This window comes from Ambystoma mexicanum, chromosome 10 (genome assembly GCF_040938575.1).
Source record: "Ambystoma mexicanum isolate Mex_15411 chromosome 10, UKY_AmexF1_1, whole genome shotgun sequence".
Taxonomy (NCBI): Eukaryota; Metazoa; Chordata; class Amphibia; order Caudata; family Ambystomatidae; genus Ambystoma; species Ambystoma mexicanum.
Window position 1 is genome coordinate 677,735,301 of NC_090932.1, and position 24,092 is coordinate 677,759,392.

Below are 24,092 nucleotides of genomic sequence, written 5' to 3' on the forward strand. Positions count from 1 at the left end.
CGAACACCCAGGACTACAAAGATGACCTCGCATGTGAAATACATTTTGATGAAAAGTCCCTACAAGGGGTTGGATTTATATTTTTAGTAACAAGATGCCGGGGGGGGGGGAGGGTGATCTGGAGACCCATCATGAACTACGCAATCTATTAAAGAATGTACTCCTCTAAAATCATTGTATTAGAATGTTGTTGTTAATACAGAAACCTAATCATGTATAAACATGGGCAAAGACTGCAGCATGTACCATAGAAGTACAATATTTATAATCTTGTAATTTTGCATAGTACAATAATGAATGCTACCTTATTAGAGTTTTCAGTAGTTAAACATGTAATAACTAGCTAAAAATTCAAGACTTGCACTTGTGCTAGTACAAACAATACATATGAAGAACCACATACAGGCAAACTAAAGTAAGGAAGAAAGAAACAGCATCATCAGAAAATTTTAATAACATTAAAGTTTATCTTCATGTATACAAATTAATTGTGTATTTGAGGCCTGCTCATTTCCCCATGCATGTGCACCATGAGCTGAGACCAAACCCTAAGGAAAGTACTTTAAGAACATATGACAAGGTTAAAGTCTAGATATATAGCACCTTTTCAATTTTAATATTTAATGTTCTGACTGTCAGTGAACGAAACCACCTGGCCTATATGTCACTGATCAAAAACAAGTGGCCCAGATATGTGATGTGATCAATGACATTTGTGATGTCATTTTTGATGTTCTGGGTGTTAGTCTTAGCAGTGCACTGTGGTGGCACGAGTTATGGTTGCACGAGTTATGGTTGCTTAGCTTAGCATAACTGGCGAATTTCTGGGGTTTTTCGGTTTTACTTCTAACCATAACGTCCCTTTTAAACGTTTTTTCATTGAATTTCATAGGTTTTTATTAGTGCAACTTAACCATAACGTCATTTTTAATAAAGTTTTTTCATTGAATACATATATACATATAGAGAGAGAGATTTCCTAGGTTTAGTTTAACATTTGCCAATGGCAAAACTTACTGTATTATAAGCAAGTCTGGAATTCACTCACAGGTTCCCTGTGCTCCGATCCAAGGTTTGTAGATATTTTTAAAAAAGACAGTGAAAACATTTCTGTTCCACTCAGGTTGGTCATTTTTGGCATCCTTCACGTTACCTATCAATCGGTGCTTTTCCGCTTCAGGGTTTTAGAAATGTAGTATAATTATCAGCCCAACACATCATGCAAATAACTCTCTTCAATGGCAGGAAGCAAACCTTCTGGTTGAACCAGCACTGGAGAATGTGGCAGAGTTCAGAAATGTTACCAGATTGAAACTTCCACAGGCAACATTCAGCCTTGAATCGCAGACATACTTAACAAGGTCTTGCTGGTTCTGCTGTTGGCTGTCCTGGCTCGGGTTCCTGGAGTCCAGGTTCTGAAAACCTTGTATAGGCACAGCCATTTGCGTTTACACAACGAACTCAAGTATAGATGTGGAACTCCTGCAGAAATACTGATGGAATAACACCTCTTAGTGCCATTGTGGCAAGGATCAGGTCGTCTCGATCATCCAGAACCTGGAAGTGAAAATCGCTCTCGATGGTTCTGGAGGTCAGCAGCAGGTGTAGCGTGGACTTTTTTTAAACTTAAAACTTTGAGGAAAATTCCCTGTGGAGGCGAGAGTCACTTTTAAATCCATCTGCATTGTGCACCGGGCGTTCTATGGCTCTGGTGCTGTGTACCTACATACTTTCCTTGTAATCTTCGCTCAGCAGAGCATTTGCTCCTCCCTGTTCCTCGAGTGGTTAGAAGCACCATTGGGGGCTGGGCTTTTTCTTCGGCTGTGTCAGTCCTTTGGAACTCCCTCCCATTCTCTCCAAGGGTGACAGCTGACCACCTGTCTTTTTAAGGAAAAAACTTAAGACCTACCTATTTGTCTAGTGTGTGGTTTCTATGGCCCCTCTAGCAGAGGGTACTCTGAGGGGTCAGTAATGCGAGGCAAACTGCTTGTAGATTTCTCAAAATATGCCATTTTAGTGAAGAAATTATATCGTGAAAATACCTTGCTAGCCCTACTCTACAGAGTTTTTGTTTTTTTTCCTCTGCCCTTATCTGACGCATCCTGTCTGTTGCCTTATACCTAGCACTTGCCACTTGCTGGCTGCACTACCACTGTTTATTGTTTTTACTTTGAGTTTATTTATTTATTTATTTATTTATGGAGTATCTGTATTCCTTTTGCTCAGCACTTTCCACTTTCTCCCCCCCCCTCCCATGCACTTGTGCTTTCTCAATGTCACTCGGCCTAGTAAGATCGTTGTTTTTGTATTCCCTTGCCTCGTCACGCTCTGAAACACATGTGTATGAGCGCGATATAAATAAATAAAATATTAATACATAGGAATTCCCTGCCTTGCCTAAGAGCTAAGGGAATATTCTCTAGCATGTGATAACTGGCCCTCACACTAAACAACCAACATATACAGAAAATATATAGCAACACAATATAATAAACAATATGAATACAATGCCTGAATGGCCTTTTGTTGTCCTGCGTAAGGTTCCTTCCCAAAGACTCAAAGTCAGCTCAAAAATGTTGAACAAAGGAAAAATAAGGTTTTTCACCCAGCTCTTAATAGTTCCAAGTGAAAGGAAAAAGTTAATCAAACAAAAATCCACTTGTAAGAATCTTTGTTCCTGGATGAAAGATCATCTTCCAACTTCCAGAAAAGAAATGGCCCAATGGTAATCCTGGTTTATTATCAATTGCCTCTTCTTCCAGATAGTTTGCCACAGTTCAAAAGAAGGTGTAATGTGCCCTACTGTCAACAACACACTGTTCTTAGCCCCTTAACTGCTGAGGGTTTTCCCTCTCAGTGCTGAGCCCTTTTCTGGACATTTCGGTATGTCAGCATTCGATCCCTTGTGACCTTTTTGTTTCAAGGTATATCCCGGCCAAAATGTGCACCCTTTTCTTACCACATTTGGGCGGTCATAACGCCACCAAGGATTAGTCGTTTGCTGTAGGTGGTGTGAGAAAGTAACAAAAAAGTTAACATTTTGTGTTTTTCAGAAAATGACATACTAAGAAGCCTGTGTTTTTTTCTTGTAAGAGCTAGGAACAAATGGTTTTCAGTTCTGAATTCGTTGTTTTCCAAGCTTTCAAGAACCGGTTGAGTGGAAACAAAAAACATTTTTTTCATAAGGGTCTGTTAAAATGGATTTCTAAACTCTGATCTGGTGGGCAGAAGTTTAGGAGGCCGCCCTAGTTTAGTGGAACAGACAAACCAGACCAATCTACGGTAGCTTGGCAGGCGGCCAAGATAAGGGCCTCATTACGGGTCCGGCAGTAACCCTGCCAGTGCTACCGGCTGGTTGCCGCCGGACCCATAAAAATGCACCGGCTCATTATGAGTCCGCTGGCCAAAATGTCAGGTGCTGGTATATTTGTTGATTCCCCCATTCCCATAGAGTCCCATAGGACTATATGGGGGTGGGGACATGTAAGCACCGGCACTGTTGCTAATAGTGCTAGTGCTTCCATGAAGGGTTTGCCTACCATGACCACTGCTCCTGGCAGGGTCAGACCTATCGGGCACAGCGGCTCTGGCCGGCAAACACTTAGTTTGCCGGTCTGGAAACAAGGGGGCCGGTTAGCTTACTGGCACCCTTGTTTCTGGACCGGCAACTAATGAGGCCCTAAGTATCGGGAGTGGTGAGAGTGATCGGAAGCCCACAATGGGCACACACAATGAGCATACACACACAATGAGCATACACAAATGTTTCGCGCCTTGAAACACTTAATGTATAGGTGCGTTATAAATGCCATATCATTTATCACAGTAAAACTCCACAGATTAACCTTAGACCTATATCAAAAATACATTTATTATAGGCCTTTATAACAAAACACAATTAAACCACAGTATCCAGAAAACAATTACCACACCCGCTTATTCACTATGTAACATATATACAATATGGGTTCACCCTAATGCTGATATGAGGGGAGAAAATAACCACAACCTGTAACAGAATGGCGTAGTTCAACACAGATATCACATTAGGCAGTTCTTCGTAGTCCATCCCTAATTTATGTTGTCCGGCCTTAAGACCTGTGTAGCCTTGTGCTCAAAGTACAGCAGTGCGTTAACAAAGCGTGGTCGTGCGAAAAGGGGGTTCTCTTCAGGGGGCTGTAGCTGCTCAGGAAGGGGGTTGAGGCAATGAAGAATAAAGTTCTATTCCCAGAGGAGGTTCTACCCTTGCAGAGAGAGCGACTTTCGGGGATAGCTGGGAGCGCAGGCTAGCCCAGCCAAGGTGAGTATCTTTTGAGGGATTCTCATGCGTAAAAACAGATGTATGTGCCAGGGGGCCACTGGTAAGTGATGAAAGTATTCAGACTCTCGACACAGTCCAGAACAAACTTTGCCAGTCTAGGTCACTTCGCTAGTAAGTTTCACCCCTGCAGTTACATAACTCTGTCTCTCAGCAGCTGCGGGACGGGACGATCGTCCATGGCAGGACAGTAGCCTTTTCTCAGCTCTAGAAGAAAGGAGAAGGGTAGATCCGGTGCAGCACGTCTCTGGACATAGTGGGGCAGGTTTGCAGGTACTTACGACAGTCGCCACAGCGAGGCGACACGGGGACCGCAAATGCTTGTAGCGTGGCACACTCTCATAAATCGTGATCCAGAGGACCTAGGACAACACGTTTTTTTGGTGGGAGAGGGCCCAGGACCACAAGAAAAAGATTTCAAAAGTCTTGAGTCTCCACTCGGGAAGGCGGCATTCCTGTGCGATTCCCCCAGGTTCGAGCTGGACAGTTCACTAGATGGCCCAGGAACACTTCTGAAGGGGCCCCTTTCGAGGGTAAGCGGGAGGTGCCGAGAGTAGTTGTTCCCACTACGCCAAAAGGGGGAAATTGCTCTTGCAGGCCTTCTTGGTACGATGCAAAAGCAGGGGTTCCGACAGGACAACAGCGGGGTTAGGGTGCCAGACCTTCCTAGCACATCACCCACGGTTCCTCGAGTCTGTTCTTTCGTTAAGGATACTTGGCTCCTTCTGTAGTTCGGTGTGCACTTCAGTTGATCGACCTGGAATGGATGGAGAGCCCCTTATCATATCCAAGATTCGTTTCACACTCAAATCTCAGATAGCCAATGGAAGATCTTATCTCTTCCATGCACGCCAGGTGTCAGACAATCGTGGCCCACGGTGGTTCCAGTCATTCAGACCAACAAGACATGCTGGCACCAGTAGTGTGGATTGGAACCAGACAGTCCCATCCCTCTTTCTGGGCACTGGCACACTTGACAGTTTTTGCAGGAGGCTGCATGCCCAAAAAAGGAATATCCGTGTCTCTTAACCTGGGGGAAGGCAGAGGGACAGAATGGCCAACGGGCAGAACAAAAGACTTTGTGACGCAACCATTTTCGGCACTGGCCAGAGTCTTGGGCCAAACGCGGTATGGTCCATAAAAACTAAGTAAAAAAGTAAACTGCTGACACCAGTTTGTCCTAGGCACACTTGTACAAATACCAAAAAATCCTTAGAGGGTTGCTATGGCCATAAAACAAAAGGACCACTATGCGCTGTACTGTAAGGTATTTGGCACATAAATAAAAGGTTACCAAGAAATGGCAACATAGTTGAAGACTAAGGGAAACCTAGTTTCCCAGTGCTGACAGGCTGAAGGACCTGTCTGTTTCCCACTAACAAATGAGCCAAAGCCCAGAGGAGTGCAGCTGAAGGCTGTGCGCCACTGGAAAAAGTCCGGTTAGGTAAGCCAAACAAAAGCAAAAAGTATGCAGGGTTCATAAATGGAAGGAAAATTGCACCTAAGGGAAATCTTTCCTAACAGTTACCATTAGTTTTGTGAGAGATAGGCGATTTCCCCCTTTGGCATCTGCCTCGCACGTGGGTTGTCCACCCCCCCCCCCCCCCACCTCAGCGACGGTCCCAGGGAGCCCCCACAAGGGTCCCCATCCCTCCCCAGAGCTCTAAACTGGCCCTGCCAGAGATCAGGACGGCCGGGTGTACTGCAATGGGCAATGGCTGAAACAACCCCCCAACCCCAAATCTTTTTCCTGGTGGCTTAGTGCTTCCCAGGGTTGGCAAAATGGGGCCAGACCCTCAATTTTGCCACCCAGGGAAGCAGAAGGGATCTGTCCCTCCATGGGGGGGGTATTCCAGAGGGGGCTGGCATTCCAGAGGGGGCTGGCCCTACAGGCACAGGGCCAGCCCCTGATGCCCTCTAGTGTGACTCTGGCAAAATGGCCCTATGTAGTTTTGCCTTTCTTGGGGGCAAATGCGTGCAAAACGGCACTAATTTGCTGCCCCCAAAGAAGGCAAAACAACATTATGCCCTCTTGTTGGCACTTTTTCAGGGTTGGGGCGGATCGGCTGGGTGGAGCGGTGGATTCCCTCCATCCCCCCAGATCCTATTGCTGGTGGCCTTTTGGCCCCAGGGGTGGTAAAATGGGGCAATAACCACAAATGTGCCCCCCCCCCCAGGGAGGTAGCAAGGGTCCGTGGAGGGATTGTAAGGGGGCTGGCCCACAGACACAGGAGTTTCACTATATGTGGAGTGTAATGTTGTTTTGCAACACTTCACCAATGTGCCCCCAAAGAAGGCAAAACAACATTAAGCCATCTGGTTGGCATTTTCTGGAGGTTGGGGCTGATTGGCCTAAACCCCCCCGAACCCAAAATCATATTCCTGATGGCCTAGTGTTTCTTGCCGCTTCTACTGAATTTTATATTGTATCAAGAAGTGACATTCTTTCTAATTCTACAAAGAGTTTAAATTACTGAAGAGAAGAACAAGCATTACCCAAGCCAAGAGGCAACGCCTTTGTATAGTGAAAACAACCTTTTCAATTGTCAAAGAGTCATCCAACTGTATTGTGAAGTTAACACTCAAGTGGCCTGAAATACAAGTGTACCGGTATTACCTGAGTGTGGCACCAATGCTTTCGGGCAATTACTTGGTGATGTTGGCTGTCAGAAACGTGTGAGTAAAGCAGGGGAAGGGGAAATAATTGCTTGTGAAGAGTATTCTGAAAGTAGACCACTTGTGGAGCCAAAGACCACAGAATCCCGAGAGAAGTGAGTCTTGTGGGCAACACCAGGTTGCTATTGTGGCAGACCTACAGAAGAGGCAAAGAGGCTGCCCCTTTGAGAAAGTCCTTAAAGGAAAAGTGCCTTGCCTACCTGAAGAGGTTGAAGAGTCCTATCAAAACTTGCCCAACAGATTCCAAATGCTGGACTGTGGTAGTAGTACTTAAACAGTGTTGGTATAACAAGTTGTCAGGAGAAGTAACACTGAAATGGTATGAAGCAGTAACTTACAGTAGGACAAAGGTGACTGCGCTCATGGTGCCAACAGTAGACATTTGGTTGTTGAAGTAAAAACGGCCGTACAAAGAAAACATCCTGAAGAATATACCAATGTAAAGTTGTAAATAACAAAGTCCTAACTGTTGATTAACCCCTTAAGTGCTAAGATCGAGGTATCTTCCTCAGCACTACGTATGCAGTGCTGAGGACGAGATACCTCATACTTTTTAGCACTCCTTTTGGAGGCTGGATCACTCCCCCCATCCTCCGTTGCTGCTCCGATCTCCACGATCCCCAGGCAGTGAAGGGGAGGACTTCCCCTTCCGTGCCTGGAAATCAGGAAATTATATTTACATTGTGAGGTTGCGGCCCGGTGGTTAGAGACGCTCACACACGTCCTCCTCCGCCAGCCGCCATCTTGGAATCAAGTAGCAACATTTTGAATTCAAGAAGAAAGAACTTGTGTGTATGTTTGAACTGTTAAGAAAGCCCTCACAACTGGCCAGCTGCAGAGTGATCAGGCGCCGTAGGAGGACTCGTTCGAAGGACTCTCGCTGGCCCCTTTTTGTTTTTTTATTGAAACTGCAAAGACCATAAGGCCCCAGGAAAAGGCAGCGTGAATCATCAGTGGTCCTACAAGGGTCACGTCAAATACCATGTACATACGAAAGTCTCTGACCCATTACCAGCAGAAAGCTAGGGGAAGGGCACCCCGTTTTCTAAAAGGTTGTGAACTGTGTAGAAAGGCAAGTGTGAACCCGGCAGAGGAATGCTGAAAGGAAGTTAGGAGAATGCAAACCCTGCTTTCTTATGAAAATGATCTATACATGAACTGTTAGAAATACATGAACTGTGTTAAAGAAAGGCCGTAGTGAACTCAACGGAGGGAGGCCCGAGTTGCAAGAAAGATCTGAGCCCGGCGGGGGTGAAGAGCAATCGCCCAAAGTGCAAAGCTACAGACAGAAGAATCTTTGTTTGTCGTGAATTAGCAGGCCTTCTAGGGAAAGAGACTTTTGCAGAAAATAGACTACGCCTCTGAAGGTTTTGATATAGTTGAACTGGCACTGTTAACCTAGTGCTGACAAGGCGCAGCAGTGTGTTGTGCTCAGAAGTCCTGCTTTGAACGTGGGGAAGGGAGACCCAGCCATACCATCCTGACTTATTGTTTTGTTAACACTTCTTTCTTTTCTGATGAACATTATCCCACACTCTATTTGTAACTTAGTAGTAAGGCTTGGCAATAGTTTTGTTTTAGTATAGGCCCTTATTTATTTGACAAGACGCCATTAGGACAGCCTTATTATTATTTGATGGTCGTAGCTTGCTCCCATCTTAGATTTAGGTTTAGATTAGGCGTTTATATCACCCGTTATAAGGTTCAATTAACACCCTTGAACTGTGATCACTTGTGTCAGTCTTTACTGTTGCCACCATGAGTTCCTTTCATACGCGACTCAATAAGGAGTTGGAAAGGTTCACACAAAGTGTTAGAACGCTGCGCTTCACTTGCAGGCTTTGGAGACGCTTGCTTTGTGGGTTGCTCTGCTTTCCTGACTTCCACTACCACTTCTACTGGTTCTGGCTCTCTAGGGACCCACACCCTTCACCCGCATGGTTGTCTCCCGACCGGCCTCTTGAATTGGTAGTTCCTATTCTTCCTGAGACTCTCGGCTTGCCTCTTGCTTCTGGCTTCAGTCTGTTGCAAGTTCACGGCTCTGCAATCACGGCAATAAGGCTGACATGTGGAAAAGTCTCCTGCACATCTTCCCCTGCGCAGTCTCTGCACTTCAGATTTTGAGAGAACAGGACTCTCTTAGAACTTGCAGGTGAAATCTGCTGTCTCCACGTTCCGGTGTCCCTTCGATGCTCCCACTTCTTCTTGATTTGCCAGCCTTGTGCTTTTCTACTTCTACTGCAGCTTGCCTTCCAGCTATCGATCCAGCTCCTTCCTCTCCTTCGGCCGTGGTTCAGGGCTCCTGTTTAGCTTCAAAGTCTGAGAAGATGCCAAGGCAAGAAACACCAGACCTAAGATGAGGGCACAGCGGCAGCAACAGGATGTTCAGAGGTGGCTCAGGTGAACACAGTTGACTCTGAGCAGGTAGCAAGACAGTCCCACAATGAGGAACATCTGAAGTGGGTGCGAGTCCGTATGTCGCACGATTAGGAGAGCACAAAGATTTGAGGCACAATAGTACACACCAGTTGATCCCAGTACAGCAGCAGCAGGGCACCCACTTCTGTCCAAGTCCGACATAGGAAGCAAGTGCTTTGAGTAAGCCACAACTGTCCCCATTGAAGAATGATTACCTGTTCTTACCGGATCAGAGGGGGAACGAGCCTGAACTAGGATTCCCTTGGACTGAGTGGAGCAAAGGTTCACCTTTGGAAGATTTGGAGGAAGTGGCATAGGCTCACAGCAAAGGATCTTCAGGAAAAGCTCTCCATCTCTGCTAGGATGTGGTTCTAGGTAGGAGCTGCTGCATTGGCTCACAATCACCAAAGATATCCACAGAGAGCTTGGGGCTACCCCAACCCTCCAATCGGCATCCATGCACCATTTCACATTTTGGTGGCCATCCTCTCGTGGGCGGCTTAACTTCCCTGAGCATTCACCCTGGGATATGAATCGGGATGTCTGGGAGACCCACATCCAGTCACAACTAGATGCCACACACAGAAATGGGTGCCGGGGAAGGCTCCAGGCTACATGGGCAGAATGGCTGTTTCTTATAGTACACACACATGAAGACTGCAAAACAAAATGGCTCGGGTGTTGGATTTATAGATTGAATTGGTAGTCCAATGTCCACCATGTAGGGACATCTGGCTACCAACACAGTGGAAAGGCTACAGGAAAGTGTAGCAAATAATTAAATGTATAGTTGCCACCAAAATGCTCCCGAACACAATTTCTGGGTGAGAGATCACACTGTGTGGGAAAGTGCACAAGAAACACCCTCTCACCGGGTCGCCATATGGTCTCCAAAGGACAGCAAATTATAAGTGAGTTTCAGCTGCCATGGAGTTTCTCTGACAGCAAGTGAAGGGTGCAAAAAGTCAAGGTGGCGAATAGAGTTAATTAAAGGAAAGTCATAAATGACTTTGTGACCTAAGATTGGTGTGAATTTTCCGGTACATATTTCTCGAGTGCAATTGAAGATGATTTTCTAGTGCATCCCCCTTTTTATTTACCTGCTGCACTCTAATTCCGAACAATCGGTACAAAATTAGTTCTTTGTTTTTGCAGAATTGTATTTTATTTTTGGGAGATTTAGTGATGATTCAGGGTTCACATCTTTTTAGCTAGTTGACAATTGTTTTTCCATTGCAATGATCAATCGCCAAATAGATTCTTCCTTGTAACTTTGGGGTACCAATTATTGATATGTTGCCATCTGTACAGATTGTATAAAGCAATGCATTTGGTAGTCTTGGTTTACTTTTCAGAAAGTTTGGTAATACAACGCTAACGCTAGCGGCCTTTGTCTTCGGAAGGACTCCTTCTAAAACGCAGCTAGCTGCTAGACTTACCCCACACCCAACAATCACATTGTGCGAACTTCTCTCAGCTAAAATACCGATCTCCAACAATAGCACACTAACGATACTCCTAGTGTACAGACCTCCAGGCCCACTAGGCAACTTTGAGGAAGACCTATCCAGTCTCCTCACTAATAGCATTAAAGACTCCACCCAGCTCCTTTTACTAGGTGACTTTAACCTGGGCTTTAACGACGTTGAGGACAAACAAGCCCAATCTATCCAATCTATCTTAGTCAATCATGACATTACCCAAAAAGTCCTAGCTCCTACACACATAAAAGGACGCACACTAGACTGGATAGCCAACTATAACTGTAACATCACCATCTCTAGTATCCTTCCTCAAATATGGATGGACCACTATCTTATATGCTTTACAGCCAGCATAGAACCTCCCAAACCTAACAAGAACAAAATAGTACCCCCCATGCCAACGAGAAGCAAAAAAGAAATTGCGGCTGAAAAACTTCTCCCACTACTCCTACCAGCTCTCACTGCCAGTTCCAGTGAATCTAACCCTAGCGAGTTAGTTGAGTTATTTAACAATTCCATTACCAAAGCTCTGGACCTGATTGCCCCTATCAAACGCCATAAAAGTAAACGGGAAGCTCACCTTAACTCATGGTTCACCCCCCAACTTAAAGAAATGTGCATCCAAAAACGCAAACTCCAAGCCATCTGGAGGCACACTCCGTCTGCTGACAATAAAACCACACTTGCCAACTTTTGCCAAAAGTTACAAGAAGGAAATAATTCAAACTAAAAAAGATTCATTCAACAAAAGAATCAGTAAAGCCAACTCGAACTCCAAAGAACTCTTCACTATTCTCCAGGAATTGGAAAACCCAATTGCCCCTACAGACAATGTCCCCAAGGACAAACTTTGGTGTACCAGCATCCAAAATGCCCTAGCAAATAAAATCACAACCCTTCATTCTAAAATTGCTAAGAAAAAAGCCTCCTTGAGCCCTAGTGGAACTCCTACCACCCCACTGAAAGAGATACCCATCACACCCACCCAAAGCAATTGTCAACCCTTCAGGTTTACTAACATCTCTATACTGGAAACTGAAAAGGTTACTCTATCCCTTAAACCATCGAACTGCCAAGGTGACAGCTGCCCTGCGCAAATCATCAAGGATGCAGCCAGAGACTTAGCACCCTTCATCTCGAAACTAATTAACGCCTCCTTCAATACGAGTACTGTACCCACTAACCTTAAAGAATCTTGGGTACTGCCCCTACTCAAAAAACAGACACTTGACCCAGCAATCCCCACCAACTACAGGCCCATTACTACAGTCCCATTTCTCCTTAAAATCATCGATAGAGTAGCCTACCTCCAGATCCAACACTATCTGGAGTCACACCAGCTATTAGGTTCACGGCAATCTGGCTTCAGACCACTTCACGGTACTGAAACAGCCCTAATCGACCTCAAGACACAAATCGACGAGTTGAAGGATAAAGGTAGAACAGCTATGCTCCTCCTCCTTGACCTATCAGCGGCCTTTGACCTGGTGGATCATGCAGTATTATGCAACCATTTAGCGTCTGTCGCCCATTTCTCAAGTGAAGCTATAGCATGGGTACAATCCTTCCTAGCTAACCGTACAATGAGAGTGTTCTCCCCTGTAGCTGCAGCGGACCCAATCCATATCACTTGTGGTGTCCCACAAGGCTCATGTGTCTCCCCAACAATGTATAATATCTTTACTAAGCCACTCTTCGACAAACTTGACAGACTAAGGGTAACCTATAGTAATTATGCAGCCGATACGCAGATTCTCATACCACTATCGGGCAACTTTATCGAAGATACAGCTCTAGTAAATAAAATGTACCTCCTCATTCAGGCATGGAGGGCCTCCCACTGCCTCTGCCTAAATGATGACAAAACTGAGATACTGATCTTGGGCTCCGACTCTCCACCCTAAAAAAACTTAGTGCCAATTATCGCAATTTCAACATAGATGGTAACACAATCAAGGTGGCAACTGAGGTAAAAACACTAGGCTTTTACCTTGATTCCACTCTATTCCTCAAAAAACAAGTCAATACCTTGGCATCCTCTACAGCGTACACCTGTAAATTAATCAGGACCTGTAGACCTTACCTTTCCAAAACTAACTGCATCACGCTAGCTAACGTACTAGTAATGTCGAAGCTGGACTATTGTAATGCCCTCTATGCAGGAGCCAATAAAGCCATCATACATAAAATGCAAATCCTTCAAAACGACGCTCTCAGAGCAGCCCTTGACATACCCCGTAGAGCACACATTTCCAACATCAGGAAAGACTACCACTGGCTAAAAATCTGCGACAGAGTCCTTCTCAAGACACTATCTCTCACCCACAAAGGGCTCAACAACACAGCACCCCCCTACATCTCGGCCAGACTGACTAGAAAATCGTCCAGCCACCACACCAGAGCTACTAACCACTTCCTGCTAGAAACCCCTAGATTTAGACGATCCAAAGCGGGCGGAGTAAGCTTCCCTGTTAGAGCTGCCCAGGCTTGGAATGCATTGCCCACCGCATTGAGAGCAAACCTATCCTATTCCAGCTTTAGAAGTAAGGTAAAAAACTGTCTCTGGTCCAACGACAACTCATTTTCGCTGTACCCAACTGTCGTGATACTCCTGAAATGCGGTTCAAAGACTACTTTGCCTCTACCCTTCTACCTCTCTGTATACATGAACTCTTAACATTGTAACATGTTAGCACTCATTTCAAATGCTTGTATTGACATGTATGCACTGTACTGATCCTCCGTATATATGTAACCTAAGCTTAAGTAACCTTGTACCTGCTGCGCCCGGCTACCCCTGGGTTTTGTGCGCATTATCAAATAATAAACATAAACTTGCAGTATCCGTGCACTGAAATCGTGGTCTTATCTTAGGTAATTTTTTGTTTCATGCACTATATTCATGGGCCTGCCTTTGATGTAAATGATGCATTTGTCTTCTTTTCCCCTTTTTATTTTTATACTGTTGCCATTTAATTGGTCCTCTAAAATATGTCTCTTCCAAGTGCTTTTGTACCACAAATCAGTCAAACCTGCTTTGTTTTTCAGCATTTCCGGTATGTGGGTAAAGCAGGGCAGTACAGAGGAACATACGTGGCCAGTGAAGCACCTCTGCTTCTCAACCAGGTCTCCCTGGTTGACCCTACAGACAGGTAACCTTTCTTCTTAAAACCTTCTGCAAGCATTGTTCCACCATGAATGTAGCTTAAGGGTAACGTTAAAAACTGCTCCAGTCTCCATAAACTTTGTATGGCTGTGATTGTGAGACGTATCATTAAGATCTTATGTTATTGTAGAGATTGGTACTTAAGCCTCCTGTTCATGAATCAAGTATGCATATTCACTTTAGTGTTGACTGCGATACACCTTGTTTCGTTTATGTTGGGGTGCAGATGTCCAAGTCAGAGGCAACTATCAAACACTGAGTTCCACGGCTTTTATTTTTTTTTACTGTGAACTGTTGCAATACTTTTTGCAATAATTTTCACCATTTTGGAACTGTACTTTTTGAAGTTAAAGCATATTCAATTTACCAACCTATAGGAGCTACAGCTAAACTGAAATCTCTGACTTTACATTCATGAAGGCTGGATGGACTGCATCTGGCTTAATCTTCGCCACAGGGATAACATAGGAAATGTGACCATGTCCGAACCAGCAGTGGGAATCTGCAGTTGCGTCCAGCAGAGTAGTGAAGCATTTTAAGCTGAATTCTCATCATCTTCAAATGCTTCCATAGGGCTGCTCCTTCCTACCTCAAGGAATCAGAGTATATCTCAGACTATTTATTCCTAAAACCTTGTCATACTAGAGGAGATAAGACTTTGACTATTGGGACATAGGCTTTAGAGTATATTGCCAAATTCCATTTGTGACAGTGTATGCTTTTCTAATTTCAGGGCCCATGTTGAAGTTGCTTGTGTTCAAGTAGATGTTGAGATCAGTGGGTGAAGGCAATATATACATGTGTCAACTGACTGACTGAGGGGGGAACATGAAAAACTGTTCAGATGGGGCTCAGTTCTTTTGCCCATGCCACCACCCCTTGACTCACGTGGTGCTCTGCACAAACATCTGCCCCATTCCTTGGAGAGGTCACCGTTCTACATGTCTGGTACCCTACTACCACTGTTGTGGTGTCAAAATGTCAAGGCACATTTGACTGCCAGTTAACATTATTGAGGTGATACTAAGGCTAATGGCTCTAGTGATTGCACTTAAGAATACTTGGCACACTTCAACTAAGTACAACATGTGTGGACACAAGGGTATAAGTGTCTGGCTGGTTTTTGTGCTTGTGATTGGAAAGGTATTGACCTTTCAGATCTAGACATTGCCCATAGATTACACATAAGGTGTGTCTATGCAGGAACAATGAATTATCCTTTGAAATGTGCATTTCCACTCCCAATAAGAAAGTCACTTGGGATCCTTTTACATGAGACTATTGTGATTTGTGATGCAACAACATGTTCTTCTGGTTGCTCTTTGTGGTTTTGAGTTTTAATGATTGGTCATTATACATAATCGCAGCCCTCATCCCTGATTTATGCCCTTAATGGGCCATGCGTTTTCACCATCCAATGTATTTCAAAACGGGCATCTGTCATTGACTTTTGTGACACCCAGCACCTTATGTGCAGTGTCACTGAGGGGGATCACTTGGACTCCCCTTTATATTCTCGTGTGAACTACAGTTCCCAAGAGTAGTAAGGTAACTATGATCTTACTTACCTTTTATTTTGTGGGGCAAGCACACACCACCTTATGTGGGGTGCTGGGGGTTTTTACATTGTAACTTCTTTCCCACTTGCTCCTGCAACTTTTTCTTACAGTAACTAACAAACCTAAATGGCCGGTGGCAGTGGATCCTTTTACTACCTTTTTGTGCAGGTTACTAGAACGCTGATTTCTCAACTGCAGTACAGCACCCATGGATGACCATTTCCCCAAAATGGCCCCTGTCTTCTTTTTTTGCCATTTCCCGTTTGTAAGTTCCTTCTTGGCTCTTCTACAATTCCAGATGGGGTGGGTCCTTTCTGAGTTTTGTCTTTGGCGGCCTTCCTTTGTGAAGCCACCCAAAGGCTCAAATGTGTCTGGGAAGGCAAGCAGTGAGGGAGAGTCCTGAAACCTCTATTCTTTGGATGTTGGTGTGCAGGACAGCCACCCCCAGAGTGATTGACAGCTCCATAGGAGTGACTGAATGGGTTGCAGCATAAAAGGCAAGGTTTTTCGGCAGGCAGAGCCGACCACTGGTACTGAAAATCCAAAGCAGAAGATGAGCAGGGATGCCAGTAGCACCATCAACAACTGCAGAAGTACCAGTGAAGCCCTGCAGCTGTCCTGACTGTGTTTCCAACTCAACAGGGAAGCTCCGCCAAGGATGACTTCCTCCAGTGGGGTGGTGGAACCAACTAGCCTCAAGACCTTCTTTAATTCGGGCCATCTCCCGACATCCTGCGTTTTTTCCGGGCTGCAGAATACCAATAAACGGGGTACCTGGACCATTTTCGAGTGCATAGTCTTGGACCGAACGATTCTCACTAAGACTTCACAGGCACTCCTGTGGACCTCCAGAAGTTTCAATTCTCCTGCAAAAGTCCCCTCACCAGAGTTCAGGATGAAGAAACCAAAGAGAATCCAACCAGTGATCTATGTTGTGCTAAGAATAAGGCGCGAAAACCACAAACCACCACTGTAGTGAGCTGAATCCTTTGCTGCTGATCCCTTCTCTTGAGTACTGCTGTAAAAATCCACTGAAGGTCCCTCCTTTCCGTCGCCGCAATCAAGGAGCTGGAAACTAGGTCTTCAATGCTACATCAGGCGACCAGCTACGTTTTCAACTTCACTCTTCATGTACTGGTGGGCTTGAGTTAAGCTTACTGTAGGCCATTTTTGGTGCTCCTTTGCTTTGGAGTGCTGTTTTCCACATTTGGGGGTTGACCTCAGCACCATTGTACAGGCTTTATATCACATGTATTCCTGCAGGAGGGCTCCCCTTGAGCTCTTGTGCTTTCACCATCAACCACGGACTGTTTACTTAACTTTTCTCTGAAGATTTTCATCAGACTGGTTCTGTCTGTTGGACTTTTGGGAAACCAGCACAGCACAGTCAATCTTCTTGATTCTAGTGCCTTTGACAATGGTAGTTTCTCCACAACTTGAACTGTGAACACTTTTCTAGTTCGGAAATAGACTGCCCAAATCCCTCTTGGAGAGTATTGCATTGTTACTTACCAGTTGCTAGCTGTGTTCTGTCTAACCTTTACTTCCCTGTAAACTTAATTTTGCAAAGGTGATACATATAAGTGCTTTAACTGACGTTAACTGAAGTCACTGTGTGCTGGATATTAAAAGCATATGATAAGTTACTTGCCTGCATTATTCCTTTTCTAATCTTATTCCATTTCTTATTGAATGTTATTATTAGTTTGTACATATTAGAATTGCTTGTGTATATTTAAATAATACATTTTGATATGACTTTATTGGATCTGTGTATGTGCTGATTTCGGTGTACTGCTCTACAGCTCACAATCCTCCCTCCTAAGATAAGCCTGGCTGCTCAGCCACTCTACCGACTTGTGTAGTACAGGCCTATATTAAGAGTTGGGGCCCTAATACCAAGAGAAGTCTTATGAAGTCTAACCCTAGTTGGACTTTCGAAAAACATACCTAATAACCACCTCACCTACACCCTTTGTGAGTGGGGTCAGTTCACAGAAATGGGGGAATGTCTGGAGTATAAAGAAAATTATTGTAGAATATTTCATTGGCTTCAAGAAGATGCTTTCCTCCTTGGGGCTCCAATTTTGTTGTAGACAATTCACATGGCACTTATTGTCTGCCGTGCTCCGAGGCCATTGAATGAAAACACCGCACTTGCTACTGACGAGCCATCTGCACTTTCCTACAATAGGACAGAATCGCGAAATCTACTGTTAACGAGCATTGGCATTGCCAACAGTTTGGGCTTTTGTGTGGGCATGGTAAAGGCACTTGCCAGGCACATCCGTAGTGGTATTAACTACTTATGGTTGGTAGCAGGTGCAAAATGATGCGAGTACCTAGGTATCTAATAGTGCCTGGCAGAAGCTTAAAACTTGTGCACAAGCAAAAATGTTGTCTTTGCCAATGCTTGTTTTTAACAGGACTTCAGGGAAGGACTTGCCAAGTGTTTATAAATTAAGTGGCTGAAGGAAGGCCTGGTGAGACCTTTTTTATTCTACCAGTAGTGCGTTTCCAACTCCAATTAAGTAATTAACTCTCAGAAGACTGCATTGAACAAACACTAAGGCTTGATTAAAATTAGTTGAAAGAGTTCCCATGAGGAGGTGTTTTGGGAGGGCAGAGGCAGGAATGGGTGGGAATAGCCAAAGGGATTAGCATGGTCCTGGGCAGGCAATGGATGGGCACATAACCAAACAACACCTAGAGACTGTGTGTCCCTCCTCATATGTCCTACCCCTGTGTCCCTCCTCCTATGCCATTCCTCCCTGTCTGTACTCCAATGCAATAGTTTTGGTTTATAGATGTCGCAAGCGACACCTAATAGCACAAACTGAAAATGACACATGGTTTTGTTTCTGACAAACCTTGGTCCCTTCAGTACACAAACAAATGCATTCTCTACGTCCTAAGCTGCAAACATAATAGACATGTGGGAAGATACAGTGTTTTAGCTGCGACTCAATGGAAATCCCCATTCCCTACCAGTGGACATCCTCATCACAGATAATAGAATGTCCTTCAGATGAAAGATTAACATTTTGACTGCCCTGGGGATATATATGTATCCTAAAGAAGGGAGGGGCTGTACATTTGTGTTCCTCCTCGAGGACCCTTGGCCAAAACCTTTTCTATTTATGTTCGCAGCTGTCTGTGCCACCTGGAGGTCTGGCAGTCATTGTGGAAACCCTTTTTTCTAAACTGATCTTTTTCCTAAGCTCTATATCCGTGCTTAGTTGCCTGTTGGTGTTGCATAAATATCACAGCTAGATTGAGAAAGTAAATCCATTATGTCCTGGTGGTGACACTAGATTTGTGGGGATAATGGATGAGCAGTTAAGGCACACTGAAGAAGGCATTTTTCACCATTCATGAGCAATGCTGTACTTCCTACTTTCTTAATAGCTTTCAGATTGATCTGGCTTCGTGTCCGCTCTCTGCTCACTTTCTGTGTAATTAAATATATGCTTTTGGTATGATTTTACATTACCTGCTCCTTGATATGCAATCAAACATTATTTTTTTGGAGGAAATCTAGTACCTGCTTTTATCGGAAGTGGTTCATAGATCAGGTGACTCTTCCCTCAGATGGTGTAAAAACCAAGCACTGATTGTGAGCACTGATTGCGATATAGTAAGTCTGCATTTGATGGTAACTCAAGCTTGAAAAATGCACTCCATTGCCTCAGGCAGAAGTATTTTATCATCACTCATGATCTCCTTGGTTATTGTGATGAATACCTATTCCATCGTTCTCTCTGTTAAACACCGGTGGGGGTTATCAAAGATACTATAGGTTACATGCACTAATCTCTCGCTGCCTATTCCCCTCAACAAAAGCCTGTTTTACAGAAATGAACTGATTGCTCTCTTCAATGTCAGGATTTTTTTATTGCCCGTTCTGTTTTTTTTATGTTGTATTCATGTTTAATTGAAACAGGAAACCCACCACAGTTGAATGGCGATACACTGAGGAGGGCGAAAGGGTGAGAGTCTCCAGTAGAACTGGCAGAATCATCCCTAAGCCCTTGGAGCAGAGAGTGGATGGAATTATTCCTGAACAGTGGATTGGTGAGTCATCATTTGGTCCTCAGAATTGTAACAGAGTTTCTTAAGTAACAAGTGGGATACAGACATTCTTTATGGTGGGTAGAAATTCTCCCATATGTTGATACAGCTGTGTGACGTTGATATTGGTCTGGTTTGTCCTATGAAATAGTCAGCAAACTTTAAAGTTAAGTGGAAGGGAGAAATACACGCCACATCTAATGCATCTAGAGAAGGGAAACATTTAAATTATTGCCTTGCATCTGAGAGCCATGGCAAGGGGTTGTTTACATTTCATTGAGGGGGTCATGTGAATGATAATTGGTACCTCCATCAGTCTATTATTCTGAGCAGATTTGTAGCACGCCCAAATATGGATATGCAGAATCAGTCTTGCAGTGTCTGCATACTTCAAAGATGTAGACCTCCTCAGAGCAGTAGTTGGTGGTACCATGTTCTTTCTGCAACTCTTTCCTGACTGTGGAACCCTGTGCCAAGTGTCTGGGCATATCTGACAAGAAGTTGGCTTGGTCAGCTTACAACCTCATTCTTTTTAAAGCTACTAGAACTTAAACTACTTCTGGATCCGGTCCTAGCTCCATGACAACATCCTTTTGTGAAGGCTTACTAGTTGAACTTCCGGAATGGCTTCTTTATCTTGATCATCCTTGGTTAACATCTTTGGAAATGCAATGATCATCTAGTTGATAATGACCCTATTCTATGGCCAAGAAAACCAATGCTGGTACGTTATATGAAGAGGTTACTGGTTTCCTTTTTGTTTCTTAGCTGTGCTTTAGCCTGTGATTTGCGTCTCAGGGCCACTTGCATGTTTGTAGTCCTTATCAGTAAGTGAGGCATACATTTGTGCATCACAGGTCACCTAGAGAGAATGACCCGACTGTGCTGCGTGTGAGAGCTTTACATTTGGAAATGGATGGGATTTCTATTCCAGCAACATTGAATGTGTAGCCCTCACATAATGAGATGAGTACTTCAACTAACTAGTTACTGTTCAGAAGAAATGTTCAACCCCAGTTTGGGATGTGTACATTTTCTAATTGCAAATGTCTAAGTTATGTTAATTGGCAGGAAATACTTAGAATGTTGGCATGTATTGTGATAGCACATCACTGATCAATAAAGAGTTCTTTATTAAAATCGAAACCAGTCAGCTGCAATCCTGAGTTTTAGATTGGGTTTGACACCACCAATATTGAATTTTATTTCTTGATGGTGGCTATTCATGCTGTGATGGACAGAAACCTATCAAATCCCTACTGTCGTAGGTAAGCAGTGCAACATTTTGTAACCCCTCTGCATGAACCAGTCCAATTGTGCCTTTTCCGTGGGTTTGGGTAGAGGCAAAGGGCATGTGGCACCAATTATCCCAACTCTCTTTCTAGTATTTTGATTCTGCATTGTTCAAAAAGTGCATCAAAACTCTGCCTTTCTCTCAATCAGATTGAGACCTTTGTTTTGAGGTGAAAGGGAAGTGGTTACCTTGCAGTTCAAGGGAAGAATTTGGGAATAGTTTGGATGAAGGTCATCCAATAGCCCAGCAGATTCTGAGCTTGACCTATGACCATGTTAACCCAGTTTTCAGGCGCATGGGACTGGAGAATACTGTACACTGACGAACATAGCTAAACTCTCTTTCCTGCCACACAAAACACAGGAACACACCTTTTTATCAGTTATTTACATTGATGTCAAGGTGCTTCCTAGCGGAAAATAGGAGCTGTAGCTGAAATCTCTAGTCATCTATTGGAAAACCTGGTTCCAGTATTCCTTGTGCTGCTTCAAATTTCTCCTTACACAGCATCAACAGACTACCAATCCACCAATGGGCAGCAAAGTAAGCACCTCCGATTACCGCCATGAATGCATTCTTCACTATGGCACAGAAACCTTAGAAACAGAACCTGCTCCCTTTCTACTTCCGCCAGGTAACAAGTTAAGATCATTACATACCCTCGCCACCTGGGGAGTCTTCTCTCCTTGCTACTTCAGGATTATTTATCAGTCACCCAGAATATGTAGTTTCGAACTCCATCTTAACTTCACTGTCCTACACTACTGCAGTTTCCCTGGTATTAAACATAGATCAACAGCTGACACTTTGAGCCAAAGAGATGGGGTCTGCAACCAAATTGAGCCATGGCTTCTTCTTCAGAATCTTTGCTGAGGATTGAAGGGTTGCATACAATCCTGCCCTCCGCCCCCCATCTCTTTGACAAGTGCATGCCGAAGGACCGCCTTAGTTTGGTTACCATAGTACAGATCCTAATGTTGCTTTGGAATGGACACTGGCTCTGCAGTTATTCTTGTTTGGGGCCTATTTCCATGTACTTCACTTTCAGCTCCAAAGCAATTTCATCATCAATGCAAAGTACTCCCCTTAGAATTAGGTTTGGTCCTGTAGTTCTTCACCCAAGATCATGCCTGCTGTAGCAGGCCACACCCTTCCTTGGGACCAGGAGATGGCTTCTCTTAAAAGTCTCCGGGAAGCCTTGGGACCAGGAGATGGCTACTCTTAAAAGTCTCCGGGAAGGTTTTATATGTTGGAACTGGATGCGGATACTGGATGCATTTAAGTACTCTTTGATTGTTCATTGGGCTCTGCCCATTTCCACAACGGCTTTCACAAAGAGCATATTGTCATCCTAGAGCTGAAGGCACTATTCCAGGCTCGCAAAGCTTTCTTATCACCAGTCGACCAAAGGAGACCACAAGCTCCAGAAATGTCACCTGATCCTACCTATCTGTGAAGTGCTGGATGAGCGAATTCAAAGATCATGCATGCAGGGTCCTTTGCTTATCACAATATTGTAAGTGACATTTCTAATGGATTGTGTCCTCTCGTGTATTCCTCATCTTATGATATTTCCATATCCAGCTTCCGCTGCTTTGGACATTTATTCCAGCAGAGAGCGCTGCACATCAATTCTTGTCAACTCGATGTCCCTCGGAGGCCTCCATCTCGATGTCGACGTCATCAATGGTATAAAGCACACGCAGTGACCGTTGGCTTCAGTTCCGTTTTTCCGCGAAAGCTATCGCTTCGGATACAGTATGCTTTGGTTCCATATCGGGAATCTTCGAATATATTGTTGAAAATGCCATCATAATCGACCTCTTCGTCTCCGAGATCTGGGTTTAAGAAGTGCCAAGATTGTGGGGCTAAGATGACCCTTACGAAACACCATCAGGTGTGTCTATGGAGCCTCGGTTCCTCTCACGCTACCTTTGACTGTAAGGCCTGCCTATCGATGACAGCGAAAGACCTGAAAGAGCAAAGAGGAAAATTAGCAGCAGGTAGAACAAAATCCCCTTCGCTCCATCAAAAAAAGTGTCTTCAGACGAGTCGAGACATTTTTCTCCTCTTCTTAATAAGACAGAAGTTGAGATCACACAGAGGTTCTCACCACTCATCTTCATGACGGTCGAGGGAAAGGCACTATAGGTCGCCATCTTCATTATCGAGTCCTACCTAGAATGGGTTAAATGTCCGACGAAATCGGCTTCTCCAGCTAAATAGAAGTTCAGAGGTAAAATGATGCACGTTTGTGAGAATGCGGCCTTGACCGCCTCAAACTCATGAAAGCCATGCCCAGGTCAAAAAACTGGACAAGAAAAAAGATGAGGGCAAAAACCATGTACCTTCGGCCAAGAAGGCAAAGAAAAGTCTCCTTGAGAGCAGTCGAGGGATCCCTTGAGTCGAGACAAATCTTCCTTGAGGAAGAAGTCATCAACGCCATTGGTGCTGAAAGACTCATCAGACCGTGACAGGTCCTCGACGCCAAAGGCGTTAGACAAGTCCTCAAGGCCGAAAGCGTCCGACCAAGTCCTCTACGTCAAAGGCCTCGATGTGGACTGTGTGGAAGATGTCAGCGCCACCATCAACGATCACAGAAAAGATATATACACCGTTACCAAGAAAGGACTTTTTTGAGTCGCTTTCTTCAATTTATGAGGAAGCAGAACATTCTTCAGATGTTGCACAAACTTTTGGTCTCCAATATGGAACACCTGTGGTCCCTGAGCCTTTGATCTCTGAGGAAACGAGGCTAAAAAACTTAGGAGTCCCTGCAGAATGCAAGTGGGCTAGATAGTCCCCACAATTAGAATTTGGGAGACCAGACCCTGCTCAAGGGTCTTAAAGTCAGTTAATGTCCAGGGTGGTAGAGTATATGGGGTGGAAAAGACCAACACCAATATACGAACAGGATGATCTAACTGATATCCTAGATAAAGAAACCCAGGAGGACCCTATTCTTCCTTTTCATGTGGCATTGCAAAGGAGAGGAAGTACAAATTGGGAGACGCCAGAATTGATTCCTGCAGTAAATAAACCATTATCATCAAAATACAGGGTGTACAGTAGTGACCCCAGTTACTTGACAAAACATCCCACTCCT

General features: G+C 44.4%; 1 protein-coding gene across 1 annotated transcript in view; it reads left to right on the forward strand.

Moving 5' to 3' along the window:
• Positions 1-24,092, forward strand: part of MRPL24 (mitochondrial ribosomal protein L24) — a 128,968-nt gene that overhangs the window by 76,945 nt on the left and 27,931 nt on the right. The window contains exons 4-5 of the mRNA XM_069618266.1: positions 13,945-14,048; positions 19,565-19,695. Of these exons, the coding sequence (XP_069474367.1) occupies positions 13,945-14,048; positions 19,565-19,695 (235 nt within the window). The remainder of the gene's footprint in view (positions 1-13,944; positions 14,049-19,564; positions 19,696-24,092) is intronic.